The sequence below is a fragment of the Sorex araneus genome, chromosome 2 (genome assembly GCF_027595985.1).
Source record: "Sorex araneus isolate mSorAra2 chromosome 2, mSorAra2.pri, whole genome shotgun sequence".
NCBI lineage: Eukaryota > Metazoa > Chordata > Mammalia > Eulipotyphla > Soricidae > Sorex > Sorex araneus.
Window position 1 is genome coordinate 328,091,650 of NC_073303.1, and position 17,577 is coordinate 328,109,226.

At 42.4% G+C, this 17,577-nt stretch overlaps 1 protein-coding gene across 10 annotated transcripts; it reads left to right on the forward strand.

Moving 5' to 3' along the window:
* The first annotated feature begins 8,778 nt into the window (after positions 1 to 8,778).
* On the forward strand, positions 8,779 to 14,940 carry ZBTB14 (zinc finger and BTB domain containing 14). 10 transcript variants are annotated; one of them, XM_055128481.1, is made up of 4 exons: positions 8,779 to 9,214; positions 11,453 to 11,536; positions 12,060 to 12,226; positions 12,645 to 14,940. In XM_055128481.1, the coding sequence occupies exon 4, from the start codon at positions 12,660 to 12,662 to the stop codon at positions 13,989 to 13,991; it is 1,332 nt and encodes a 443-aa protein (XP_054984456.1). In that variant the 5' UTR covers positions 8,779 to 9,214; positions 11,453 to 11,536; positions 12,060 to 12,226; positions 12,645 to 12,659; the 3' UTR covers positions 13,992 to 14,940. The 10 variants fall into 10 exon arrangements, with proteins under 10 accessions (XP_054984456.1, XP_054984460.1, XP_054984452.1 ...); XM_055128485.1 differs by having other exon boundaries at positions 12,064 to 12,226; XM_055128482.1 differs by lacking the exon at positions 8,779 to 9,214 and adding an exon at positions 9,301 to 9,326.
* Positions 14,941 to 17,577: the final 2,637 nt, after the last annotated feature.

Consider the following 17,577-nt stretch of genomic DNA (forward strand, 5'->3'; position numbering starts at 1 on the left):
AAAATAACATAATATGAGACTAACACCCAAGGACAGTAGAGACAAGGGCCAGGAAGATTGCTCCATGGTTGGAAGCCTGCCTTATAGACTGGGGGAGAAGACAGCTGAGATAGAGAAGGGATATTTAAGTCAATGATGGTTGGATGGACCACTTGGGATGGGAGATGTGTGCTGAAAGTAGAAAAAAAACCATGATGGCCTCTCAGTATCTGTATAGCAAACCGTAATGCCCAAAAGTAGAAAGAAAGAAGGAAATTATCTGCCATAGAGGCAGGGGGTGGGGTGGAGTGGGGGTGGTGGTGGTGAGAGGGATACTGGGGACACTGGTGGTGAAAAATGTACACTGGTAGAGGGATGTATGTTTGATCATTGTATGACTAAAACTCAATCATAAAAGCTTTGTAACAATATCTCACTCTGATTCAAATTTTTAAAAAGCAACAATTTAAAGTTTATTATGAATAAGAGGTAAGGAAATCAACATTTGACTTAGGGCCTTTGGTAGAGTGGTTAAGAAATGCTGGAATAGGACAGTCTTTGTTAAAGTTCTTAAATTGGGGGCTGGAGAGTTAGCACAGTGGATAGGATGCCTGTCTGGTATGTGATCTATTAGAATTCCATAGCCAGAACCCATATGGTGCCCCAGTCTCCATCTTGAGTAAACCCTCAACACAGAGTCAGTACTAAGCCCTGAGCTTAGCCCAAGTATAGTCCAAAACCAAAAAAAAATTCATGATCTGGAATTTACTAGATATTTTCTGTTTTTCAAACTGTTTAATTTGATGTTCTTTGTCCAAAGTTTTATACTTTCTAAACGGGTTGGTACCTCAGAGTACAGTAAGAATAAATGAGTTAAAGCAGGAGACATGTTGGGAAGAGTTCCTGACCTATTACTATTGCTGAGTCAGTCAGAGTGGTTTGCCTTATTTTTTTCTCTCCAGAAACCAGAAGCAGAACTGTAAGACTGGATGATCCAAGATTACATCCTTGCTCAACCATTACAACTTACAATTAGGTTTAACATCTCTTGGTCTCTGGAAAATGAGGATGTGGGCTACATGAAAGAGCTCCCAGATATTTTTTTTGCTTTTTGGGTCACACCTGGCGATACTCTGGGGTTACTCCTGGCTCTGCACTCAGGAATCATCCCTAGCGGTGCTCAGGGGACCATATGGGATGCTGGGAATTGAACCCGGGTCGGCCGCATGCAAGGCAAATGCCCTATCCACTGTGCTATTGCTTCAGCCTGAGAGCTCCCAGATTTTAAATCTTATAATAGTTCATCCTTGCCGTCCTGTTTTTCCCTTCAAAGTAGAAATGAGCATGCAGGGATGTCTCAGTGCCAAATGTGCCTGTCCCGGCCTGGGGATGAGGCCCAGCTATAGAGTACCTGTCTTGTTTATGGGAAACCCTGAGTTTGGTTCTCAGAACTGCTAAAATAATAAAAATAGAACGTGCCTGCCTTGAAAGCATAGGGCACAAATTCAATATCCAATGCCCCATCACCTGTATGTGCCAAACGTGGGTCCTACCTCTCTGCTGTCTGGGACCCCTTGCTCCACAATAGAAAGTTTGATCTCTGGTGATAGCTAGATGTGCGCAAACACCATAATTGAGGTCTCAACTGCCAGCAAGTATGTGACTACACAGCAACATCTAGCATGCACTACAAGTAGGATGTGCAAGAGTACCATAATGAAGGAGCGCAAATTCCAGAGAGCATGTGTGCAAGCTCAGCATATGAAAATACGGGATTCCTGGTTAGCATCACTACCATCAGAAATAGTAAAAGGAAAGGGAATCAATAAAATAAAATAGAAATGTTCAGGGTTATTGCAACAATAAATTGAATGATGAATATAAAGCACCAGATAAATGAAAAGCAAATAAAAGTCAACTCTTGATCTTAACAATGTTTATTCAGTATTGTATTTATTATGAAAACACTATAATGATAATTTCCAAACCTTATGAGTCCTGCTTTCTTTTCAAATATAAAACCATGTAGTCATAAAAGAAAACAAGACAACTACAAATCACTTTATTTATTTATTTTTTTTTACAAATCACTTTAATAGAAAGGTTTGCTTGCTGATAATTTTCTTTTCTCTTTATCCATCTTCCAAAAGTTTCCTCATTTATTAACAGAAATAAACATGAAGTGTAGGAACATATTCTTTCATTATTGACAACCATACATATGTTCATTTATAAAAACAATATCAATTTACAAAATGGGATTTTGTTTGTTTCCTCTTATTCTAAGTTATTCTTTGCCTGCTGATATATTAGTCTCACTGGTATACTTGGTAGATTGGCTATACCTGCTATTAATCTCTAAATGATAGAGATCCATGCAGAGCTGTGGGAAGAGTATAATACATTAAATTCCTTGTCTTATTATGTGTACTTTCTTATCTGAATGAAATTATAAATAAAAATTTAAAAAACTAGATTATATATATTCACAACAGACAGTAAAAATATATAATCAGTGCATTTTAGAACTGAAAGGGATCTTAGAGTCTATTTGGTCTAAATAAGGTGATTTTAAAAGTTAGATGAGGGGCCAGGGATATAGTACAGTGGGTAAGGTAGCATGAGGCTGCGCATCCAGGTTCAATCCCGGCATCTCATATGTTCACCTAAGCACTGTCAGGAGTGATTCCTGAGTGCAGAGCCAGGAGTAACCCCTGAGCATCACTGATGTGCTACCTCCCTGCACTCCTCCCTAGCCAAAAGGAAAAAAAAGTTAGATAAAATGACAAGATGGAACTCTACCTTCTGTGGTATGCTTTCTCATTTCCTGTAGCCCTAATGTAGTCATGACAAAAACATCAGACGAACACAAATTTGGGGAATATCCTGCAGGATTACCAGATAGCATAATCAAGATTACCAAAAACATGAGAAAGAAGGAAAGATTAGAAGCTGGCACAGATCATAAGAGGCATGGCAACTAAATGTAGCATGTGACCCTAGTTTGAATCTTAAACAAAATACAAGTCTGAAGTTTAGTTAATAACAAAGTAAATGCCACTTTGTGGTTTGGGATTCATGAGTAATATGTTACCTTAGCAATGGAGAAACTATTTGGAGAGGTATACACGGTCACTCTGTACTACCCTGAAACTTTTCAGAAGTCTAAAATATTCCACGTTTAAGTTTACCTGAAAAAAGGTTAGGAACTTCTAATGTGAATAGTTTTCTTCCTTCCTTCCTTTCCATCTTTTCTTTTTCTTTTATTCTCCCTCCCTTTCTTCTTCCTTCCTTCCTTTCTTTCTTTGCTTCCTTTTCTTTACTTTTCTTTCTCCTTCCTTCCTTCCTTTCCTTCTTCCTTCCTTCCTTCCTTCCTTCCTTCCTTTCTTCCTTTCTTTCTTTCTCTCTCTCTTTCTTCCTTCCTTCCTTCCCTCCTTTCCTTCTTTCTTTCTTTCTTTCTTTCTTTCTTTCTTTCTTTCTTTCTTTCTTTCTTTCTTTCTTTCTTTCTTTCTTTCTTTCTTTCTTCCTTTCTTTCTTTCCCTCTCTTCCTTCCTTCCTTCCTTCCTTCCTTCCTTCCTTCCTTCCTTCCTTCCTTCCTTCCTTCCTTCCTTCCTTGTTTCTCTCTTCCTTCCTTCCTTCCTTCCTTCCTTCCTTCCTTCCTTCCTTCCTTCCTTCCTTCCTTCCTTCCTTCCTTTCTTTCTTTCTTTCTTTCTTTCTTTCTTTCTTTCTTTCTTTCTTTCTTTCTTTCTTTCTTTCTTTCTTTCTTTCTTTCCCTTTTCTTTCTCCCTTTCTGTTTCTCTCTTATTTTGTAAAGCAAGATCATTTTTATTGAAACTCAGTTAGAATGATGTGAAGGGAGAGAACAGGAGAGATGTATCTTCAAGAGAGAACACAGGTATCCTCAGAGTATAACTAGTTAAGCATAGAAACATAAAGGCAAGCAAATGACATACATGTTCAAGGGGGAAAAAAACACAGGTTTGAAGAGCAAGCCAATAGTTACCTTTTTTCTGTGGACATTAGTCTAGTGCTGGTTTACAATATAGAAAAATCAGAAATCAAGTATATTAGTAAATAAATAACTTTGGGTGGAAAATTTTAAATGCACCGGTAAAAAATGTGAGCATATATAGTGGTTTTATTTAGCTGGGTGGAGGGTGCTTAGAGGAAATCCAGGTGGTGGAGCTCGGGAATTACTCCTGGGATGCTCAGGGAACCTTATGTAGTACAGGGGCCTGAAGGGTATTAACAGGATATAAGACAAGTGCCTTAATCTCTGCACTGTCTTTTGGAACTGCTCTTTTTCAAACCTAATTTTTTAGTCACTCATTTCCTCATGATGTAAACAATAGAATTAAATTTTAGAATGTTAATTAAATATAATCTAGAATTTACAGAGAAGCCATTTTATTCTGAAAATGAAGATACAGAATGAGAAACCTTTGACATAATTTGATCACTGCATTTTCCACTTAAATGGTTTTAATACTCATTGTGAAAAGATGTATGAATCCAATGAATTTCTTTTAACCGTTTGAAATTTTTTTAAACTGGAGATTAAGCCCATAATTTTTATGAGCATCAGATAAAAGCAGCATGGGAAAATATATTAGCTTGTTCCCTAATCACAGTCATGTAATATTTAGGGTTATCTATAACTTTTATTATCCTACAGTTTGAGTATAGTAGTAGCTAAAAACGAACTGGTTTAAATTTATGCTCTGCCTAATCATCTGAATGAAAACTTAGATCCAATGTCGTGATATAGGATGGAGACAAATCTGCTCCTGTTCCAAACTATTTTTCATGTTGATCTCACCAATATCTCATTTGTGACGCATATACGATAAGGAATAGCTAATTTATACACAGAGCTTTGGGCTAACTATGGAAAGATGAAGTGCTATGAAGATTTTATTTTGAATGGAAGAATCCAAGTACGATGTTCTTACCCATTTAATGTTGATTTCTTTCTGAAGAACTAATATTGCATAAGTTATAGCAAAGTTAGTCAGCAGCTGAGTCTACATCAGGAATCAAGTAGCTCTTTAAATTATCATTTTACATAAATATCTCAAGATCCTGAATGTGTCTTCTCACCTTTTGCTGTAAGTTAATGCACCAATTTCTGTGGCTTAGAAAGACTGGGCTGGAGCAATAGCACAGCAGGTAGGGCTTTTGCCTTGCATGCGACTGACCCAGGTTTGATTCTTCTGCCCCTCTCGGAAAGCCTGGCAAGCTACTGAGAGTATCTCGCCCGCACGGCAGAGCCTGGCAAGCTACCCGTGGCATATTCGATATCCCAAAAACAATAACAAGAAGTCTCACAATGGAGACATTACTAGTGCCTGCTCAAGCAAATCGATGAGCAATGGGATGACAGTGATCCAGTGACAGAAAGGCCACGGAATTCCTCATTAGCCAGGTCACACCCCAACGCAGTTAATTCGAACTGCTAAGCTGGGGCCTCTTCCCCCACTGACTCCTGAAAGCCCTAGCTTGGGTCACGGGACTAAGGGTCTCACTCCCTTCCGAGCTTCCTGTTCATGCTCTTCTCCTTCTCCCCACCATTGTCACTTCCCCTTATCTTTGAAGTCTTTCAGGTTACAAGTTTCTGTCTCAAGCCATGCTAGAATTTGTGACAATTTTAAATCCTTAAATTAGGGGGTGTTGGGCAGCAAATGCACAAATAGTATCCCAGTGGAAAAGGGAGACAGAACCTGACTCAATCACTTGCTTCTCAACTGATGCACATCATGGTCCTGAGACTTGTGTCTTCCTGGGTCTCCTCTCCTCTGTTCACTCCTGCTGTTTCTTCAACATGTTTCCACCTCAGGACCTCAGTGCTTGCTGGTTTTTCTCCCCAAAGGCTCTTCCCTGTGGCCTCCTTCTCAGCTCCATGTCTTAGCCTAAATGATGCCTTCTCAGGGAGCCTTTCCTGTCGGCTTCATTTAAAACTGCTCACTCATATCCAGCCCTCCTGCTTTCCTCCTCCCCCCCTCCGGCCCCTGTTGTCTTCTTCCTCATAGAAACTATACTAGGTGACAAAATCTATTGCCTAGTGATGTTTAACTACATACATTTCTTGTCTGTCTCCCAGGCATAGGAGAAATATGTTTTGTTGCTCTCTATCCACAGTGCCTACTAGCTATTGAATTGCTCCATAATGCTGGGAGGAACTACATGTATTCTCACGGTATAAATAAGGAAATGTAATCTTCGGGTGTTTTTTGGGGGAAGTGGGAGGCAGAGGTAGATCACATCTGACTACATTCAGGGCTTACTCCTGGTTCTGTGCTCAGAGATCAATCCTGGAAGATCTCAGAGAACCCTGTGGTGCTGGGGATTAAACCTAGATCTGCTGTGTGCAAGGCAAACACTTTGTCTGCTGTACTATCTCTCCAGCTCAGGAAATTGAATCTTGAACTATGAAGTAACCAGGACAGATTTTGTCTGGTAAGTGGTAGCAACGGTATCCACGTACACACAGACCAGGCAGTTACCCACTAATTACACTGCTTTGCTATTGTCCTTAAGCAAAAGAGTTGTTTCATAGCATAGTAAATTAAGTTTGAATTTTGAGATGGATAAAAATATAAAGAATATATTGATGGGCTTGGGCTGTTTCCATGGCCATTTGATCAAGTATTATCATTTTATTTAGATGAAAATCTAAAACACTTTTTAATGATTCAGTCTGAGTTTCACAGAGATATACAAGGTATAGAAGAAATAATGAAATTTGTATTCAAGGAAAAGCAAAGAAATAATATTGAAGGTTGGGGGAGGTACAGAGCAGTAATATGTCCTATGTACAAATCTATGAGAACAGATACCAATTGGAGAAGTTTTTGTTTAAATTTTTTCACTACTGAGAAGAAAGTATTTGTAACTGAGAAAACAATGTAGTATTTTTTACAATATAAAACAATATAATTTTATATATAAAAGAGGAAACTTATTTCAGCTCACCAGCACTAAAGATAAAAAATGCTTTTTAGGATTTTTAAAAAGGTGTTAACTTTTAAAAAATTTTAAATGATTATATTTTGATATATTTAAATATGAAATTTAAAACCAAGGTGAGTTAATGCTGTATGTGATACATAAGTGGCTAATAAACACTAGAAACAGTACAGCACAGTTTACATATATCATAAAAAGCCAATTTGATAGTTTTAATAATAAAGCAGGGGAAATTACAAGCAGTTTGAATTGCAGAAAACAAATTTTGACATAAGTAAAATTTGAGAGGTATTTCTACCCATCTCTTAAAAGTGAATTTGGAAAGAAATGAATTTAAATTCCTGTGGCAAACTAGGAAGCTCTGACCCTTTGGAGTGTAATGCGTCAGCCCCATGTGGGTTTTTTGTTTTTGTTTTTTTTAACACAAACACTTTGTATGGAGTATCTCTGCCCTCTGGGCTGGTGCTCTGGACCCGGGCACTCCAAGCTTTTGAACTATTTCTTCGGATCATTCAAGTCCTAGGAAGATTAATACTAAATTCTAGCTATGTCCATACACCGCAAATACAGAAAGTTTTATTGTGAGATGACAAAAGGGAAGTTTAGTGAATTAAACAGGGGCGAGAAGGCTCCAAGAGTGGGAGAACATGCTTTGCATGCCAAGCAAAGTGACCCGAGCTGAAACCCACCAAATACCCTCAGGACCCCTGGGTGTCCATCCCGCCCTCAAATAGAACTAAACACTATCCAATAGTTGGACTGGATATCTCAGGCTCTAGAAATAGTCTATTCCATCATTCTTCTTTTAAAGAAATCTACTAACCCAGAAGCTTTCATGAACATCAAAGAAGATACTTTTAAAAGTGCTTTTGGAAACAATGAAACTTAAGGCAGTATCACAGACTCAAGCTGAGGTCATAGAGATTTTCTCCAAAAATTTAATGTAACCTATTACGTCAGTTCTTGAATGCCTACTCTGTACCTGTTATAAACACATATACATAATTTTCACACAAACTGAGGAAAATCCACTCTGCCTGCTTTTATGTTGAATTGCATGTGGGTTTTTGTGGAACACTATTAAAGAGTGATCAAGCAGCTTAAGTGAGTCCAAGAGGCTCAGTATTTCGGCCCAGCTTCCTAAAGCTGAGCAAAAAATTCCAATCAGTATTTCCCAAGTCCAAAGAGGAAAAAGATGTGGTTTCCACAGCAATGGTGGTAATATTGCCTTTGCTGAAGAAAGACGTAGACTGATACAAGCTTTCCCGGGGAGCTGCGACTGAAACAGAGTCCAAGATCGATGTACCCAGATGGGCTGAGGTCTCCTGCACTCTGGATTTTTCCTTTGATGTCAGGGTATAAATACAAAGCCGGGAAGGGGGGGCGGGGGCGGGCTTAAGCTGGAGCCAGAGCTTTATAGACGAGCCTTTCTGTGGACTAGAAAAGGTTACTATAAAAGGTTACTTTCATTTTGTCACCTTAAAAAAAAAAAAGGCTTAAAAAAAAAAACAGGTCTCGCACCATTACCCGGATATACAAATACTCCGGCGGGAGACCGTGGCCCCGAGTACCGGAGCGGCTAGCAGGTCCAGCAGCCGCAGCGCCCGACCTGCGCGCGCCCGACGGCGGCACTGCCCACGCACATGCACACGCACGGGAGTGCCCGCCTCCCGCGTCCCCGGCGCGGTGCTCCGAGTCGGAGGCGGGAGCTCGGGCAGGGCGGGTGCCCGCGAGCGGTGCTCGTGCATGCGCGCCTCGGCGCCGCCAGCCCCGCCCCGGCCCCGCCCACCCCTTCTCCCGCGCGCGGGCTCCGCGCGCCCCGAGACGCGCGCGTGCGCGCGCGTGCGCAGGCCACAGCCCTCCGGGGGCGGCTCTGTCGACTCCCAGGAAAGCGTCGCAAGGTCCCGGATTAACCCTTTCCCGGCTCACTCTCTTAAGAGGCCCGGCCGGGTTCCGTGCCTGCGCAAGGCGGCGGCGCGCCTTCCCCCCAGCCCGCACCGCGCATGCACGGGAAGGGGGGGGTTGCTGGTGGGGGTGTTCACGGCCGGCTAGACAGTCTGTGCTCGTGCAGGAGAAGGGCTGCTACCATCAGGGACGTGCACGATTCCCCCCTCACCCCGCCCCCTCCCCAAACTCCAAAAAAAAAAAAAAATCCAAAACACACTGCCACCCACCCGTGCCCCGCGCCCCGCGCCCATCCCGTCCCCGGCCTGCGTGCAGTGAGCGCAGGGAGCCCACGGCGAGTGTCTGCGGCTGTGCCAGGCTGCAGGTAAGCGCGGGCCGGGGGTGCGGAAGGGGCGCGGGGGCGGCCGGAGGCCGGCGGGGCGGCCCGGAGGAAGCGCGTTCTCGCGGAGCTCTGGGGCAGCAGCCCGCTCCCGGAGGTGCGGACGGCGCGGCGCGGCGCGGCGCGGTGCGATGCGAGCGGGCACGGGCGTGGGCCTGGGCTGGGCGGCGGCGCCCCGGGGGCCGCGGCCGGGCGGCGGCGGCGTTGGTGGCGGCGGCCCCGCGCGCGCGCTCGCTCTGCCCGGCGCGGAGTTCATGGCCGCCCCCGCTCGCCGCGCCGCAGTGCGCCGCGGTGGGGGTGGGGACGGCGCCGCCCCGCCCGCGCCCGCCGGCCCGGGACCCCCGCGCTCGCACCCCGGGCTGCGCCGCCGAGCCGGGGACGCCGGCCGCGCGCCGCCTCCGCCCCCGGCCGCGGGAGGGCGGGGGAAGGCCCGGCGCGAGCGGCCCGGGGAGTGCGCGGGGCGCGAGCGCGGGGCTCGCGGGGCTGCGGAGCCGCTCGCCGCCGGCCGGCTCGGGAAGGCGGCCAGCTTCCGTGGGGGGCGGCGTGGAAACGCGCCTCCCCGGCGGCTGGCGAGGAGAGCGAGGCCTGCAGAGGCTCCGGGGCGCGCCGCCTCCCGTCCCCGAGCTCCGAGCGCGCCGCCGCCATTGTAGCGGCCGCCGCTTATGTAAGTTGCACTTTGCAGGCGCCGGGCCCGGCTCGGTGGCCGCGGCCGCGCCCGGAGGACCCCGTGGAGGTGCAGCTTTGTTCAGAGCGGTCCGGTGCCCGGGGCTGCATCTCCCCACCTAAACGGCAGCGAGTTACTGCTGTCCGTCTTCCAGTGGAACTCACCTCAACTTAGATACTGGACCATTCTGCTAGGAAAAAAATATAGCGTTCCTCCAAGAGAGGGGGATCAAAAACAAAAATGCTAAGCGCCCGATAGTTACCATGGCTACGATGTGGGCCCTCCTCTCTGACCCCGCTGTACTTGTGTCCCACAAGCCTCAGGGACAGTTGCTGACCAGAGTAGGAAGTAAGTGGGTCGGAAGATCTGGGTTATCTTCTCTTGGAGGTGACCACAGACCTGGGTACATTCAGGGTATAAGGATTCCCAGTGTGAAGCATCCTTAGAAATTTGCAACCCAGTTCCTACCCTGAACAGCAAGCGGGGAAATAAAACAAACCTAGATGCCTTGGGTAACTTGTTGGTGTCAGAGCCCCACTCTTCTGCAGAGGCAGTTTGCTTTAGGTGCTTTTCGGGATGTTGGTTCCAAGGTTCCAGTCTTGCAATACAGCCGAGTTCCTTGGTCCTTCCACACCAAAGTTTATTCGTTTGCTCACTGTACGGTAAGAATGAATTTACCATTTTTCAGGATTTTGCTCTGCAGGATGAAGCCCTTCGGTAAGAATTAAATCTCACAAAAAGTTAGGAAATTTGGCGTCTCCCTCTTAGGGGTATAGAGCTGGAAAAAAAAAGAGCTGTATTTTTCCAATTCAGGCTTAAAGAGCTAAACCAGTGCAATTTATGCAGTATCACACAGAGATTAGAACAGAAAAAGGTAGCTACCATTCCCTCTTCCCCTCTTCCTCCCATGTTAACTGTTAGGTGGGTGTATTTCTCTAACCACTGTATTTATACATGTTTGTACACTCTGTTTTGGAGGCGAGAAAATAAAGTAAAGGGCTATGCGCCAAGCAGGAAATGGTAGGGGTAAGACTTGCTCACTGGCTTGCTCTGGATCTCTAGCTTTCATTATCAGTACAAATGCAGACATAAGCTTAGTTTGTGAGAACTTTCATAGTGTTACTCCCACCCGCCTTTCAGTTTCCTGGGGACAACCCGTCCAAGCCCGGAGTGCTGCTGCACTTGTATGTTCTGATTCTTCCCTCTTCAGGGCTGGGCCCAGTGCTGCCTGTCAACATTCTCTCTCTTCCCATTCTAAAGTGGGTAAGGGTACAGTGGCAAGAGAAGAAAGGAAAGTTCGTTTTTAAAAATTTAAGATTCAAGTATTGACAACATTCTTTGCTGGGGAGGCAACACCTGGGAATGCTCAGGGCTAATCTTGGCTCTGCTCAGAAATTAGCTCCTGGGGGTGCTGTAGATGGAATCCATGTCTACCTCTTGCAGGGGAGGCTAGCTGCCAACTGTGCTGTCTCCTGCCCCAAGTATTGACAACATTCTTGTCTAGAATTTTAGGTGGAGAAAGATCCATCCTTACTCTTGTGTGTCCTTTTGTCTTGCAGGACTGGTGTGCCCCTGATCAGAGTTATTCTGATCTGAAGAATTTGGTGTTTAAAGCATTAAGATAATAGCCTGAGTTGTTCATGGTAACTATGCCTTTGGATAAAAAATCTTGAGAATATGGTTTTGTTTTATATTGTCCTAATATACTATCTGTTATGCGTTAGCACTTGTTTCTTTTGGGGGAGTGTGTATTTTCATTGTGTTGGTGATATGTTGAATAAAGGGAAAGCATTGTTTTGAAAAGAAAACATGTAGGACACATTCTGGAAAGATTGATTCTTGAATATGATGACTGTCTTGTTTAATTTTTTGGGGGGTGCCAGTTCTAAATTTCTTTTGCTTATAAAATACTCTCAACACGTGTACATCCAGTTTAATGACACTTCTATCTGGATGGCAGATCAATCGGCATCCAGAAGAAAGGAAGCTGCTTGTCACTGTTTTCCCAAATGTCACCTGATTCTCTGGGGGTCCATTAGACCTTAACCCGCATTTAGAAATGACCCAGAAAGGACAGTGGAAACTAAACGACAGCACTGAATGGAGTATTTTGGCAATGATGGGTTCTTTCTAGCTGTGCCACAGTGATTTGTCTGTTCTCTTAAGGAAGAAGAACACTGAGTGCTGTTAGTGACTCAACTGGCTCTTCTCCGCATGTGGAGTTAGAGTAGACCCAGCAGACAGGACCAGAGAATCCTGGCCTCAGACCTGTTTTCTTAAATCATGGAGCTGACTTATTTGTCATTGTTGCCTGTAATTCCCGGGAAGCACAGGTTTGAGAACTAGATTTTGTGTATTGGCCTCCCAGGTCTCCACTAAATAGCTAGAATATTGGGCAGATTCCTTCCCTCATCCATAAAACGGGGATAGTAATTGGATTTTGTAAAGACACGTAAAGTGCCTATAACAATGCCTGGCATGTGTTTATTATATACTTGATGAAAGTTATAACTTAACTAGACAAATACTAGAAACCTTCAAATAAATAGAAGTAACAATATGGAAATCCCAAAATTATAATCAGCCTTTCATGCATTCTTGAACCAGTCTTAATGTTGACTCTCTGAGATTGTTAGATGATTGTTAGATACCAAAAGTTGGTCAGAAAATGAAAATCTGCCTGAATTTCTGCATGGAAAAAATGGTTGGTCACAATTACCAAACTTTCTTTTTAAACATTTTTTTTTGTAGGAGTTTTTCATCAGTATGTCTGAAACCATTAAATATAATGATGATGATCATAAAACTCTGTTTTTGAAAACGCTAAATGAACAACGCCTGGAAGGAGAATTTTGTGATATTGCTATTGTGGTTGAAGATGTGAAATTCAGAGCACACAGATGTGTTCTCGCAGCCTGCAGCACCTACTTTAAAAAGCTTTTCAAGAAGCTTGAGGTTGATAGTTCTTCAGTCATAGAAATAGATTTTCTTCGTTCTGATATATTTGAAGAGGTCCTGAACTACATGTACACAGCAAAGATTTCGGTGAAAAAAGAAGATGTTAATTTAATGATGTCATCAGGCCAAATCCTTGGTATTCGATTTTTGGATAAACTCTGTTCTCAGAAGCGTGACGTGTCTAGCCCTGATGAAAATAACGGCCAGTCAAAAAGTAAGTATTGCCTCAAAATAAATCGCCCTATTGGAGATGCCACTGACACCCAAGATGACGATGTAGAGGAAATTGGAGATCAGGATGACAGCCCTTCAGATGACACAGTAGAAGGCACGCCCCCAAGCCAGGAGGACGGCAAGTCACCCACGACGACGCTCAGGGTTCAGGAAGCCATCCTGAAGGAGTTGGGGAGTGAGGAAGTGCGAAAGGTGAATTGCTATGGCCAGGAAGTAGAGTCCATGGAAACCCCAGAATCAAAAGACTTGGGGTCTCAGACCCCTCAAGCCTTAACATTTAATGATGGGATGAGCGAGGTGAAAGATGAACAGACGCCAGGCTGGACAACAGCCACCAGTGACATGAAATTTGAGTACTTGCTCTATGGCCACCATCGGGAGCAGATCGCCTGTCAGGCTTGTGGGAAGACATTTTCTGATGAAGGCCGGTTGAGGAAGCATGAAAAACTCCACACGGCAGACAGGCCGTTTGTTTGCGAGATGTGTACAAAAGGTTTTACCACACAGGCCCACCTGAAGGAACACCTAAAAATCCACACCGGATATAAGCCCTACAGTTGTGAGGTGTGTGGAAAATCGTTTATTCGCGCTCCGGACTTGAAGAAGCACGAGCGAGTTCATAGTAACGAAAGACCTTTCGCATGCCACATGTGTGACAAAGCCTTCAAACACAAGTCCCACCTCAAAGATCATGAGCGGAGGCACAGAGGAGAAAAGCCTTTCGTGTGTGGCTCCTGCACCAAGGCCTTTGCCAAGGCATCGGATCTGAAAAGGCATGAGAACAATATGCACAGTGAGAGGAAGCAGGTGACCCCCAGTGCCATCCAGAGTGAGACTGAACAGTTGCAGGCGGCAGCGATGGCCGCCGAAGCAGAGCAGCAGTTGGAAACAATTGCCTGTAGCTAGAAATGACGGGACTGGAACATTGGCCTGCGTGGCGAGCCGTGAGACTGAGTTTGCATTGTTCAGAATCAGTGAACACCAGTCACTGTATTCTTGTGGAAACTTGTGGGACATTGTACTCACTAGACAGTGCTTGGTTGGGTGTTTGTAAAACTTTTCAAGGAAATAATGTTCCTTGATTCTGACCAAACAGTTTCACTGTCCCATCTGGTGTTTAGTATTACTGTCGCCAGTAAGCCCTCCTTCTCTTTTTTTTTTTTTTATGATTTTGAAAACTCCTGTGTCCAGTTCAGAAGTGAGAGACTTCTATTCCATTGTTACTTCCTCTCTATACTTGTTGCGCTTGTGAGCGTGTTGCACAGAGTGATAATTGAGTAAATTGATTTCCTAATCATCAGGATTATTTGTGACTTACGGGCATAATAGCATTTTAAATAATGTAATAAAAGTGACTTCATGTAGAGGCAGAAAGTACTGCTACGCGGTTGACCAAGAACACTGCACAGATGTGAAAACAAGTTCTAGAAATGCAGAATGGTCCTTGTTTATATATGGTTTGTTCATTTTATATGACACTTGTTTCCACTGACTGGTGGACAGATAATGATTGCTTTGCTGAAGTATTTCTTCATTTTTATTGTCCATACCTATAACCAAAAGATGAGGTCACAAGTCCCAAAGGCTGAACAAATCTTCTGGGGGTTTTGGTGGTGTGGAAACTTGGTTCTCTTCCTCTTCTTTGGGGCATTACTACTTTGTAACAAATGAGGTTTGTGAGCTAGCCCAATGGTGAGAGTACTAGAAAGGTAAAGGGGTAAAAGGCAGGTGCTTTCACATTTTCAACAGCTCCGAGATTTCTAATCAAAATAGTTCTTAACTGATTTTGAAATTGCATTTTTTAGGATCAAAATTGGGACAAGAACAGGTATACTTTGGATCCATTTGTGTAATTTAACAAAATGCCATCAAGCTGCGGGTCTCTTGGTAGCACAGGATTTATCTAAAAGGAGATGCACTATCCTTACTTAAATTAACAAATTTTAAACCTTAAATGTGTAAATAGTATAGAAGTGTTGGTCTTATGTATTTCAAGTAAAAGTAGACAGCTGCACTTTCTTTGCACATTTGAATTAAAATAACCTGTCAGCAACAAACATCAGACTTTTTTAACCAATATTAAAGATTGTCAGACCAAATGTTTATGTTTTTGAAGTATATTTCATCACTGGTTACAGTTTTAAGTCGAAGTTGATTGCCTTTTCATAGCCGTGAACAGAACTAGAAATGCCGTTCCAATTTTGGTGTACAATTTTTTAAAAACCATTTCTTTAGGAGTATATTGAAATACCAACAGTAGTTTGAATTATGTTCTGTAAAAATGTATTGTTTATTTTAGAGTGTACAATTTTAGGAAAATGTCAATTTGAAAAAAGATTTGGTTGCTAGGATTTTTTTTTTAAGATGCATTAAAGTAATTTCATTTCATAGCTCATTGCATTAACACTTGTAATTACTATTGCGGGAGGTCTTGTTTTTTAAGTTGGTATATATGTTATGCAAGTGTAGGATAAAGATTATCTTTTAAAGAAACTTATTTATTGGTAAAATGTTTAACTTTGCTCAAAATTATTTAATTTTTTTTCTTAAAAGTTGTTTAATGTGTCTTAAAAGTAGTCCTTTCACTGTGTTTATATGTTGTTAATAGAAAGGGAACCAATTTCCATTTCTAGGCTATTTTTACCAAAGCAGAGGAAGAAGAATTTAACATCTTGTTGATAGCTACTACAGCAAACCATTTTTTTCCTTCATTTTTGTATATAAAAGAAAATATACCTTTATCATTCCTGTTTTCTTTTTTTCCTTAGCAGCTATTCACACATCCAGGGTTTTCACCAAAGTGCGTTTTCTACAGTCTTCATACTGGTTTTATATAATCGTAGATTAAACGTGTGGTATTACCCATCATTAAAACCACATTATCTTGGTGGTAACTCCAAAACAGAAAGTTTAATTTTCAGCACTTTATTTTTATTATGTAAATATTACTATTTGCTTTATTTTGCATGAGAAATATATTCGTGTTGTATTTTCTACCATCAGTACTGGGGTTCATATCTGTATCAGGATGCATAGGGTGATGACAGAGTGAAGACATGTAGCTCTCCTGTTTTCACAATCCTGGTCATTAGAACTGCCTCTGAATGCATCCTGTTGCCTTCAGTCATGTCAGGCAGTTCCAGAAAACCCCCAGTCTCAGGGAGTTAATTGTGAATGTGCAGTGAATGTGCAATGTGAGAAGGAAGAAAAATTCTAAATGTGAACAGGACTACTTATTCATTATTTGAATTTTGTGTGTGGTTTTTGGTTTTTTTTTGGGGGGGGAGGGGTTGGTGTTTTTTTTTTTCTTGTACAAAGAATGTTTGCAAACTGAATTTTAACTCTTACGCCAAGTTATGTGTATTGGCAGTGAGTCACGAAGGGAATTTTAGGAAGTCTACATTTCAGATAACATGTTTACTAATGAGCTTGGTCACAGTTTTAGAATTGTTAGAAGTTACAGAGGTTATCATTTGAGCATGATACTATCACATTCCTCCTATTTTGTTCAAATAAAGTACTGGGCAAAGGAGAATGGTACAATTTCATGTAGTTTCCAGTTTAATGGATTGCAGTATGTGTCTAATTATTGAAACTTTGAAATTCATTTTTCTGGAGTAATGCTGCTAATGGTGATTAGTCTCTGGAAAAACTTGGTGTGAGTGTAATAGAACTGGTACAAGAGTTGCAGCTTTGAATTCTGAGCTATAGCGATTAAGAAACAGACTTCCAGAAAAGTGACAAACTTTCACTTTCCTCTCTGCTGTTTTTTTTTTTTTTTTTTTTTTTTTAACACTTGCTGCCCTTTAGTCAGAACTCAACTCTCCATAAGCAGCCCCTCCACATCTCCAGCAAAATGTGCAGGGACATGATATCCATAGGATTGGGAGGCATTCATCACAAAGATGAGGACCTACATTTTTTCTCATTCTTTCTTTTAACTAGAAGTACACATCAGCTCAGTGATAGAAGAATATGTCTCCTTGATGATCACACATTCCATCTTGAGATAACTGCTAGTTCTTTGAATTCTGTATTCATAGTTGTATATTTCCTGTAACTGGGAATTTTCTCCCCTTGAAACAGCTCAAAAATCTTCAATGTGTAATCACACATAAGATATGTAAAGGTCCATGTGAATGGAGGTTTGTATGTAAAGTCCTGGGCTGTGTCCTAAAGATACCAAAGGGAGAGGTTTGGCCCTCTGTTAGTAGTTACTCCCCAGTTTAGTCTTAAAAGTTGTATTTTAAAAAGAGGGTCCCATTTGCTCGTCATCTGTTACCACAGTTTTGTGAAGGTTATTGTGCAAATTATGCTAAGGCCCTAGTATGATTTAATATGAATTATGACAACATTCACAGTGTTTTAATAATCCTTCAAGGAGATAATCAACTTTATGTAATACTAAAACCAGGAAGAGGAAGTATGATTTAATGGGAAAACTTGTAGTGAAAGTTGAATTGTAATGCTTTTTCTTACCAATCAATATAAT